The sequence below is a fragment of the Oryzias latipes genome, chromosome 21 (assembly GCF_053564925.1).
Source record: "Oryzias latipes strain Hd-rR chromosome 21, Olatipes_Hd-rR_3.1".
Classification (NCBI taxonomy): Eukaryota; Metazoa; Chordata; class Actinopteri; order Beloniformes; family Adrianichthyidae; genus Oryzias; species Oryzias latipes.
This window is the reverse complement of record NC_136257.1, coordinates 15,999,318-16,010,556: the sequence shown is the minus strand read 5'-3', so window position 1 is coordinate 16,010,556 and position 11,239 is coordinate 15,999,318. Positions and strand designations below refer to the sequence as shown.

Below are 11,239 nucleotides of genomic sequence, written 5' to 3'. Positions count from 1 at the left end.
GATCATAACATATATGATCAGTCTCTTTCAAGTTAATAGAGGGAAAAGGTGTTGCCCTAATGAGATTGAAGGAAAACTAAACCAACTAAACTATTTTTTTTTGCTCAAAGAAAAACAAACTGGTAGCAAGGACAAAAATACTAATACAGACTTTAATTTTTTTATTAGAAGAAAATGCAATCCTTTTGGACTATAGGCAAAAGGATGTTGCAGGGGTGACTTTTATTTTGAAAATACAGGCACGAAGAAGAAGAAGACACTAAAGTTTGTTGGTTTGGAAAATTAAAAGGAAAAATAAAAGTGTTATATGCGCTAAACGGTTTTTCAGGCAGTGGTTTTATGAGAAAAATGTAATAGTTAAGGACGTTTTTATTACTGAACTGGAGATGTTATTTTAGATTTTGACAAGCAATGTCAAAATAAAACGGGTTCGTTCCAAATACTCGTGTTTACAAAGTTTCATGTGAGATGTTTGAAAGATTCGCAGATTCGTATCCGGTGTATTTTAGACCGCTTTTATTGTGAAGGGCAGTTTCCCCGTTACTTTTCCGGTTATGAAACCATTTTTTGTTTCTTAATTTGACAACAGCACTAATGGGCGTGCTGCGTCGGCAGACAGATCAAAGTTGAGTTTTAATTGACTGCCGTCGGTTTATGGTCGTCAGAAAACCGCAGTCAGCAGCTAACAGTGACCTTTGTCCCGGACCTTTAAACCCGCAGCTGATGCCTGGCGTTTAGTTCGTCTCTTTGCTAACATTTCTCTGAACGACTGCGATGAAGAGGAGGCTCTTGCTGGTGTCCAATTCCACCCTGCACGGCGGCGGATACCTGGACCACTGTCAGCAACAAATCACCGAATTCTTCGGAAAGTAAGTGAAATCGCGAGGAAGCTGCACGCGCACACCGGAAGTACAAGAACAAAATAAAGTTTAAAAGGCCCACTCCAATGATAATTGTATTTTTTGGTGTTTTAAACATGTTCATTTCATTTTCTTATGGGGACATAAAGAAAATAAAGAAATTCATATTAAAATTGCATTTCTGAGTATTTCTTTATTCAAATCGTGAATCAGGAGCAGATGAAAAAATAGTGTTGGAAAAAAGCTGGTAGCTGTTAATTAAACAAGCTCCCTGCTCTGCTCCATTCCGATGCATTGTCCATGACACTTGTCCAAAATAATATTTTTTTCACTGTTGGTGCATAAATCATGTCTGTAAAAATCGCAAAATAAAGCACAAGATGGCAGTTTTGTAAAATGTCTAAATGAGGTTGGTTTGCTGATGACCTGTGTTGTTTCAGGGATGTGAGGAGAGTGCTGTTTGTTCCTTACGCGCTCCATGACAGAGACGCATACACCAAGACAGCCAGGAACAAGTTCCAAACTCTGGGTATTTCCCCCAGAACAACACTTTAATACATTTAAACATACTCTACTTCATTTTTTGTATTATTTCCCTAATGTATTGTTGCTTTTTACAAACATTAAATTTCTCTTATTTTTAAAAATAAAATCTGTTTTTATTAGCTTTGATTTGATTTTTTTTTTTTTTGTAATTTGATTTTTCATCTAAAGCACACAGGAGTTTATTTTCACTTTAATGTAATTTTTTATAAGTATTTTTTGCTAAACAGTGGTATCACTAGGGGGGGAAAAAACTGGATTAAGTAGTTTTCAGTGCACAGTTTGGTAAACTTTGACTTAAAAGTGGAAGCTGTGTCCCCACAGGAATTTGCTGTGTGTGTTTGCTCCTACAGGCTATGAGGTGGACAGCCTCCATGAGGCTGAAGACCCAGTCCGAGCTGTTCGAAAGGCTGAAGGCATCTTTATCGGTGAGGAGCGGCACTGCAGAGCTGCACTGAGGGGAATAATTCTTACTAGCTTGTGCTCAGCTCTTCTTCTGGTCTGTTCCCTTCGCAGTCCTGCAGCTTTTGGATGTTAACCTAAAATGAATTTTCAGGGGGAGGCAACACTTTCCGCCTGCTGAAGAGCCTTTATGACAGCAAGGTGGTGATGGAGATCAGGAAGAGAGTGATGGAGGTGAAGCAAGTAAACTGCAGCGTCATCTGCTGCAATTTAACTCATACTCAGCTTATGCAGAACCTCTTTGTTTTAGGATGGCGTTCCGTACATGGGCTCCAGCGCTGGTACCAACGTAGCTACCATCAGCATCAGCACCACCAACGACATGCCAATCGTCTACCCCCCTACCTTTGCAGCCATCGGTCTTGTCCCCTTCAACATCAACCCTCATTACCTGGACCACGACTCCAGCAGCCGCCACATGGGGGTGAGTCGCTCAGCATCCTATCAGCTCCGATTTCTCCAGACATCTCTCACCGTTGCTGCAGCAAAAATGCAAGAAAGCAGCAGAGCAATCTTTGTAACGTGAGCAGAAAACATGACGATGACTTTGTTGAAAGTAAGTAGGAAGTGGTGTCTGTCCACTAAACAGAAAAAGGCAATGCAGAGGTGAAAATAAAGAGGCAAATTGCATTCTCTAGTGCTGCAAGATATGGGATATAAGATCCATTTTTCCAGTAGCTAGTTGCTCTAGCTGTCCGCTCTCTCTATCTCTCTATCTTTCTGTCTCTCTGTCTGTGTCTGAAGTTTTGTATTTCCTTACTTCTTCAATCAAGTTTTCATCACCTGCAGTGTTAGAAAGACATTTTTCTGGACAGAGTTTGCTCGGTAAGCCCAAAATTGCTTGAAATAAATTCAGATTAAATGGCGCAATTTGCACACGATTGCATTACGGGCGTTAAATTCTAGTCATGGATGATGTCATCAGCAGGTGTCACATTTCCCGGCCATTCTGCTCCGATGACCGTCCGATTGCAAATCACTTTAAAGTTTAAACTGGGCCTAAAGGGTTTATCTAATCCACATATGTCAAACTCGAGGCCCAAATGTGGCCCGCCATACCATGTTATGTGGCCCGCAAGAGCATAAAAGTTTTCAATTTCTTGACATAAAAATTGGTGTGTATTTATTCATATCTAGGGGGAATCGGACTTGAAATATCAAATTGGGCAACTATACATTAGGACTTAAACACTGTCCATATAACCTAACCTGACAGAATCAAACTTAAAAGGATTTATGCCAAAGTAACAAGCTAATGATGTTTTCTATGCAACTGTAATTGTCACTGTTAAAAGTTATAATAAATAAATAATGAGTTACTTAACATTAAGTAGTAGTTACATTTATTTTTAATTACATTTAGTTACATTTATAAGTTATATCCGGCCCTTTGAGGACAGCCACTATGCTGATGTGGCCCTCGGTTAAAATGAGTTTGACACCCTGATCTAATCTAATCTCAGCTCCAAAGTAACTGTGTGTAGCTTGAGCTTTACTCTTAGATTTGGAGTTAATGAACTTGATGCTTTTTTTAGTGCAGAAATGTGCAAAATTGATAAAGTAAATTCAAAGTAGCAGCCAGCCTTAGCGTTTGAAACTGATACCATGAATAAAAATGACTTTTGGAGCATGTGACTATGTAGTTTTTGTATTTTGTTGTCATAATTTTTGAAAAAAGGAAGGAAAAAAACAGGAAAAAGAAATCCAGTCTTTCATTTTACTCTGGCTTGTAATAGTAGAAAAGCGGGTTCTGTAACATTACAGAACCACAACAGACTTTTTTTTGTAGATTAATCTCTATAATTTAGTAATAAAAAGTAGGCAATGAGCTGCTGTGAAGAATGCAAGTCTGTGCAAAGCAGCATGAACAAAGTGAAGTTGCCTTGACGCTGGTACCAACGTAGCTACCATCAGCATCAGCACCACCAACGACATGCCAATCGTCTACCCCCCTACCTTTGCAGCCATCGGTCTTGTCCCCTTCAACATCAACCCTCATTACCTGGACCACGACTCCAGCAGCCGCCACATGGGGGTGAGTCGCTCAGCATCCTATCAGCTCCGATTTCTCCAGACATCTCTCACCGTTGCTGCAGCAAAAATGCAAGAAAGCAGCAGAGCAATCTTTGTAACGTGAGCAGAAAACATGACGATGACTTTGTTGAAAGTAAGTAGGAAGTGGTGTCTGTCCACTAAACAGAAAAAGGCAATGCAGAGGTGAAAATAAAGAGGCAAATTGCATTCTCTAGTGCTGCAAGATATGGGATATAAGATCCATTTTTCCAGTAGCTAGTTGCTCTAGCTGTCCGCTCTCTCTATCTCTCTATCTTTCTGTCTCTCTGTCTGTGTCTGAAGTTTTGTATTTCCTTACTTCTTCAATCAAGTTTTCATCACCTGCAGTGTTAGAAAGACATTTTTCTGGACAGAGTTTGCTCGGTAAGCCCAAAATTGCTTGAAATAAATTCAGATTAAATGGCGCAATTTGCACACGATTGCATTACGGGCGTTAAATTCTAGTCATGGATGATGTCATCAGCAGGTGTCACATTTCCCGGCCATTCTGCTCCGATGACCGTCCGATTGCAAATCACTTTAAAGTTTAAACTGGGCCTAAAGGGTTTATCTAATCCACATATGTCAAACTCGAGGCCCAAATGTGGCCCGCCATACCATGTTATGTGGCCCGCAAGAGCATAAAAGTTTTCAATTTCTTGACATAAAAATTGGTGTGTATTTATTCATATCTAGGGGGAATCGGACTTGAAATATCAAATTGGGCAACTATACATTAGGACTTAAACACTGTCCATATAACCTAACCTGACAGAATCAAACTTAAAAGGATTTATGCCAAAGTAACAAGCTAATGATGTTTTCTATGCAACTGTAATTGTCACTGTTAAAAGTTATAATAAATAAATAATGAGTTACTTAACATTAAGTAGTAGTTACATTTATTTTTAATTACATTTAGTTACATTTATAAGTTATATCCGGCCCTTTGAGGACAGCCACTATGCTGATGTGGCCCTCGGTTAAAATGAGTTTGACACCCTGATCTAATCTAATCTCAGCTCCAAAGTAACTGTGTGTAGCTTGAGCTTTACTCTTAGATTTGGAGTTAATGAACTTGATGCTTTTTTTAGTGCAGAAATGTGCAAAATTGATAAAGTAAATTCAAAGTAGCAGCCAGCCTTAGCGTTTGAAACTGATACCATGAATAAAAATGACTTTTGGAGCATGTGACTATGTAGTTTTTGTATTTTGTTGTCATAATTTTTGAAAAAAGGAAGGAAAAAAACAGGAAAAAGAAATCCAGTCTTTCATTTTACTCTGGCTTGTAATAGTAGAAAAGCGGGTTCTGTAACATTACAGAACCACAACAGACTTTTTTTTGTAGATTAATCTCTATAATTTAGTAATAAAAAGTAGGCAATGAGCTGCTGTGAAGAATGCAAGTCTGTGCAAAGCAGCATGAACAAAGTGAAGTTGCCTTGACTTCCTGTTGAGCTGTGATGCAAAGTTGGTGAAACTGCTGATCTTCACAAAATAAAAGCACTGTCAGCAAACTGCAAGACTCTGATGTTGAATTATCACTCAGTTCTTATTCAACCTTTTCTTTGTACTTGTAAAAAAAACTGGTTCACCTTATCAAAAAGGAAAACAAAGTCTGTAAATGTGTTTGTTTTTGACCAAGAAAAAAATCTGAAACAAATTTCATTGTTGTTTGAGTGCAAAGCTCCTCCTAGTGGCTCTTCTGGGTTACTGCAGCAACACAAATGCCTGCCTCACACAGTAGATGTTTTTTTCTATAGTCAAACTTTTTTTTTTTATGAACAGCATAAAAAAGTAAAATCTTACCCACTGGAAGTCAGTATAAATGTTTCTGTTTGGCTTTTGCAAAGTCAAGCAGAGTTAAAGACTCACTTAAATGACATTCAATATGTTCTTTTCAGATTATTAAGGTCATTTGTTAAAACTGAGCTGAAAAATTCTTTCCTGAGTATTTCTTTATTCAGATCGTCGTAAATCAGGAGCAGACTATGAAACAACTCATGTCTTTTCTACTGTCTTGCTGTTGTGATAAACTGTGGGATAACGTCTGTCAACTGATGAATTTTGGTATCATTAAGAAGTTTGTGGTCAATATTCTTTGGATTGCTCAGAAAAGTTTTCCATCTGTTTTTTGATGTGTTAAATTAGAAAACTCAAGGCCTTAATCTTTTTTAAGCATTTGAGATTGAAAATCAAATCTCCCTTTGTAGTGTAAAAGTAAAGGTTGAAAGTCTGTTGTAATTTTGTTTTTCAGGGACAGCAGAGGACAAATTATTGAAAAAAAAGTCTATTTATGATAAAAAAAACTTTACAAAGCCAACTTTTAAGTTGTATTTGTATCTTTTACTGAGCCACAATGTCACAAATCTGAATGAAAATACTTTGAAATGGGGCTTTTTACAGCAGTTATTGGTTTGGAATAAGCTGCTCAGTTTACACGGATCCTGCTGATGCGGCTGTTTTCCTGCAGGAGACCAGAGAACAGAGGATCACGCAGTACCACGAAGAAGCAGACACTCCAAGTGTGCTGGTGGGTGGAGCCACGGCATGGAGCCGCCGCCGCCGCCACTGCCGTTTCCTCATGATGTGCGTGTTTTCAGGGTCTGAGAGAGGGCTCCATGCTGCTGGTGGAGGGCAACAAAGCCACGCTGCTGGGAACCACAAAGGCTCGGCTTTTCACTAGGTACCACGTTTATAGAGTTTGGGTTCAAGTCCCAGCTGGGTCCTCTTATGTGGCGTTTGCAATGTTCTCCTTGTGCATGCGTGGGTTTCCTCTGGCTTCCTACCACAATCCAACAAAGTGAAGTTAATTGGTGATTGTAAATGGTCTCTGGGAGTTAATGTGTGTGGATTTGTGTGGCAACAGACTGGCGACCTCGTCTTCACCCAAACCCGCATCCCTGAAAGACATTTCCAGGGTTCAGAAAATGGATGGATGGGTGTTACTGCAGTTCCTTCTCTTAATGATGGAATAATCCACCATGGTCCAACTGGAATCTGACAAAGAGGATTCAGAAAACGATTAGAGATGATTTCCTGATCAAACTGAGAATGTCTTCACATTCTTTGGCTGCTCACACAATGACTTATATCGCTAGAGGAGACACGCCCGCTTGAGAAGCCTGGCCGACGGTGGCGGAACGCGGCGCCATCTTGGTGAGGTCAACGGCCCCCACATGACAATGCTTTCTATTGATTTTAGTGGCATCTAAGTAGCTTTATATAATATATATATTTTTATATTTAAATATATTTATACATATATATAAATATATTATATAGATACATCATTTGTCGTTGTTAAATAATAGAAACAGTCAGCCTTAAAAGCTCAAACATCAATGAAAAATGCATAGTTGCAGGACTTCTTACAAATAAAGATTATTACAAAGAATTTTTAAAAATAATTTCTAAACATTTAGAAGTTTTAGACCTTTTTGACATGTAATTTAAATTATTTAGAAAAACCCAACAATAAGTCAATAATAATAAATCAATAGTAAGTCAATAAAAACAATAAGTCAATAAACAATAAAAAATAGGTCTATTAATAATCATAATAATAAAATAAATAGTCAACAAAAAGTCCAAAAGTGAAAAATAGATTTATACTAGAAAAAAAAGAAAACGACAAAGAAAAACAATAGATTTATACTAATTCATGTGAGTGATTAATTTGTATAACACAGATAGGATGGTGTCGGGTCTCAAGCGAACAGTTTGGCCTGTCTATTCAAAATGTGTTTCCACAAAATGTTTCGAACATAGCCAGACTGTATTACTAGTTGGTAACCACAGTGATCCATCTGGATTAGCTCTTTTGATAACTAAGGGCCACTTTTTCCTTAAGTCTGAATCCAACCTGCAAGAAAAGTTCAGTCACTGAGTCAGAAATGTATAAATCTATATTACTACAATAGCCTAGTATACTGTATATAGGTTTAACAAAATAAAGTTTACATTTATGTCGACATCAAATTATACATACATCATGCAGCATGCTGGTAATAGCCCTGCAGCATCATGCATGTGAACATGTGTACTATTAATGATGACCCTGCAGCATTAAAAGAAAAAAATTATAGTACTTATCTGTCAAATGTTCTGCCTTCCTCCTTCACGGACTCATTCCTCCAATTTTGGCAGTTGAAACCCGCACAATGAACTGGCATTTCACAAAAAATGTGTTCACATGCATATGCACTGCAGCAGTTACTTGACCTCACCAAGATGGCGGTGCTCTCCTCCCATGAGGAACCACGTGATGGCTCTTCTAGCGATATAACTCATTGGGCTCACACAACACTGAGGCTTCCCGCGCTTTGTCACACAGTGGAAAGACCTTTTTAACTTTGTTTCTCCTGACTGTGTTTGGTTTCAGGGGGAAGCAGACAGTGGAGTACGACCCAGGCAGCGACCTCAGCTTCCTCCTCACAGACGCACACTGACCAATCACAGAGCAGAAAGTAGCTGAGCTTTTCATGAGTAAACATTTCCTGCTTCGGATTTCCTCCTTCAGCTGTGATCAGGAAAGCACACAGTCAAATGTGAAGAGATCATTTTATTTCATTTGAAAAGGTGAAATCATTTTTTTGAAGTGAAAGACTACAAACATTGGAAATAGCATTTATTCCAGGCAGACGGACAAAGTGAAGTTAATAAAGCCCTCAGTCAAACTGTTCAAAGCTCAGACCAATTTCAGCAGCTCGTCACACACCAACATTACAAAGAAAACTCCAGAAGTTCCAACAGTGCAGTAAACACTGCCCCCCCCCGTTCTAATAAAACAAGATTTCTCTGGACAGGAAGCAGCGAAAACCAGCAACTCTATAAAACCCACAACCCCAACGTTCCTCCACTAAGGTGTTTGCTGGATTTTCTGAGTTTTTTTCCCCAAGGAGAAGCAGGAAATGATCCCAGGACCATTTGATGGCAATTAGATAAAAAAGAAAGCATTCAAACAACTTTCAAAATAGAAGTGCAGTTGTTTGACAGCTTTAAGTTTACAGGAAATTCTCACGCAAGAACATTTGATACAGTAAATAAATGCTTGTTTAAAAAAAAAAAGGCCTAGATCTTTTTTATTTGACATTTACAAGTTTTTTCTCAAATTCTATATTCAAAACAGGTCAGACTTTATGAAATGTTGAAAAAAATCTGTGAAACTTTGTGGTATAGTGGAGAACAGACAAACACAGCTTGTGGTGTGGCTTAGGAATAAGGATCACTCTAATACAGGCAGGTTTGGCCTCAGCGGAAAATGAACACTTTAAAAGTTTTCACAAGAGTGAAAATAACAGAGCTTGGGACTTTTTCCTTTTTTTTTTCAAAGATTCGGAATGATGAAGGATGTGAACATGTTCCAAACCCAATATGGGCAAATAGATATTTCCTCTCTTTCTATCATTTTATTATAATACAAACAAAGTCAATAAACACAGGAAATCAATTTACTGCTGCTGGTGTTTGTTCTTAGTAAAGCTGCCAGTTAGTTGTACTTGAGGAAAGAGACCCCCCCCCCCCTCTGCCCACTATTTGAAGTGGGATAACGGCCACGGCTGCCAGCATTTTAAGACTTCCCTAAAAAAGAAAAAAAGGATGAGCAGCTGACTGATGAGGTTTAGAAAGTGTAAAATGGGGCTAGTAGATGCTTAAGGAGGCATTACAAAACCATTACAGATCATCCAGCATCGAGGTCCAACTCAGTTTCATTGTCTTCTTGTGATTTTACCCACTTTACCTTTTGAAATGTTGAACATTACCACGATTCTTTATTTGTCGAGCAGCAGAAAAGTCATATCAGGGAAAAAATAACTTTCTGCTCACAAAAAAAGTCCATAAGTTTGACCGTTTACTCCTTATTTTATTGTTCACAAATTCCTTTAACTTTAAAAAAAAAAACATGAATTACCTATTTAATAATATAAATATGTACTGAACAAGGCCAGTGGCAGCAAGGAATCGAGCTCTAATTCAGATTGCATCCACAATTAGAATTTTTATCAACTCTGTTTTAAGCAACAGGTGAAAAAAAAACAATATTAATAATAAAATGACTAAACACGCCCGAATCCATTCCAGTTTTGGTGGGTCATAAATTTTGTCGATTGCTGCAGTTCTTATTGTCCGCCTCTAGATGGCATCACGTCTCCTAATCGTGCTGTAAAAGCCCAGAAATTACTTTCAAGTGAAGTTTAACAAACGACCCATCATTTAGGAGAAAATGATCAACCCATCACATTTGCTGGTTTAATACAAACAAAAAGTGTGCTGAAAAAAGTTGGACTCACTTTTGTAACAAGTGTTTCTGTATAAAATAATAAAATGCTTGATCAGAAACCCAAAGCAAACCTCTTCCATTTCAGTTTCAGTCAGAGACACAAAATGCAGAAAGAAGGAGAAGCATGTTACAGTAACACGCAGAACACGTGATCATAATGCAAATAGACTTTAAACCCATTAGTGAGCCTCTATGCTCCCATGTTTTATCTGTGATCAGCTGCTGCAGAGCAGAGATCTTTACTCCAACTCCCACAATCCCCTGCTCCATTTCTGCACAGACCTGGGGATTGCTTATTCTTTAAATTTAATTTTCATGTATTTTTTTTTTTTTAATTATTTCTGTGACAATGTTTCACTAACCATTAAAGTCATTTTGAAAAAGGTTTTACTAACATTTTCAGCAGTTCTGGACTTTTCAAGGCAACACAGCAGCTCAGGAACCCAACAATGTGCAAAGTGGACGACAGGCCGGACAGCGAGTCTCTGAACCGCTGGCTTTTGGATCAAAGCCCCAAACTCTGCTGGTTAAGAAGCTAAAGTCTGAGGGTGGAAATGATTCCTTTCGGATGTGAAGACCGAATCGGAATGAACGCCGATCTGCTGCCTTCAGCTGGAATTTTGAAGGAAACCTAACCTGAACATCCATCTCCGAGGAAGAAAGCAGACCTCAGACTGGATGTTGTGGGTCGGTCAGAGAAAGATTCTTTTATGGTTCTATTTGAAGCCAGTGTTATCCAGATTCTCTTTTGGCACAGATGTAACCAGACTAATGAAACGGGACAGCTAAACTAAAGCAGTATCAGAACCTGCATCCAGCAGTCTGTACAGTGGATTCTCTCAATGCCTTTTACCCTGATATTTCTACTCTCCCTGTGTGTGGACTTCATCAAAGTTCGGCCGCTAAGCTTCAGTGTTTCCGTTCTCCTCTGGCTGCAGTTGCTCCTTTTCGGTGCAGTCCTCCTGCGGGGGGCGCACTCTCTTAAAGAATCCCAGCTGAGAAGGAAAAAGTTCAGAGGAAATATTCGGTGACTGTTAAG

General features: G+C 38.7%; 2 protein-coding genes across 2 annotated transcripts in view; one reads left to right on the top strand and one right to left on the bottom strand.

Annotated features, from left to right (window-relative positions):
- Positions 1-229: 229 nt before the first annotated feature.
- On the top strand, positions 230-8,987 carry si:dkey-69o16.5 (Alpha-aspartyl dipeptidase-like). The gene is made up of 8 exons (XM_023950650.2): positions 230-869; positions 1,301-1,389; positions 1,757-1,831; positions 1,960-2,039; positions 2,116-2,289; positions 6,391-6,450; positions 6,521-6,603; positions 8,302-8,987. The coding sequence occupies exons 1-8, from the start codon at positions 775-777 to the stop codon at positions 8,366-8,368; spliced, it is 723 nt and encodes a 240-aa protein (XP_023806418.1). The 5' UTR covers positions 230-774; the 3' UTR covers positions 8,369-8,987.
- The window catches only part of itgav (integrin, alpha V), a 44,877-nt gene continuing 42,104 nt past the window's right edge, over positions 8,467-11,239 (bottom strand). Inside the window, exon 33 of the mRNA XM_023950649.2 lies at positions 8,467-11,195. Within this exon, the coding sequence (XP_023806417.1) occupies positions 11,103-11,195 (93 nt within the window). The 3' untranslated portion in view covers positions 8,467-11,102. The remainder of the gene's footprint in view (positions 11,196-11,239) is intronic.

What these genes read in the sequence shown, in the direction of transcription:
- si:dkey-69o16.5 (XM_023950650.2), top strand. Translation starts at nt 775, where the DNA reads ATGAAGAGGAGGCTCTTGCTGGTGTCCAATTCCACCCTGCACGGCGGC. An exon ending in CAGACACTCCAAGTGTGCTG is followed by an intron (nt 6,451 to 6,520) that starts GTGGGTGGAGCC and finishes GCGTGTTTTCAG; the next exon opens with GGTCTGAGAGAGGGCTCCAT. An exon ending in AAGGCTCGGCTTTTCACTAG is followed by an intron (nt 6,604 to 8,301) that starts GTACCACGTTTA and finishes GTTTGGTTTCAG; the next exon opens with GGGGAAGCAGACAGTGGAGT.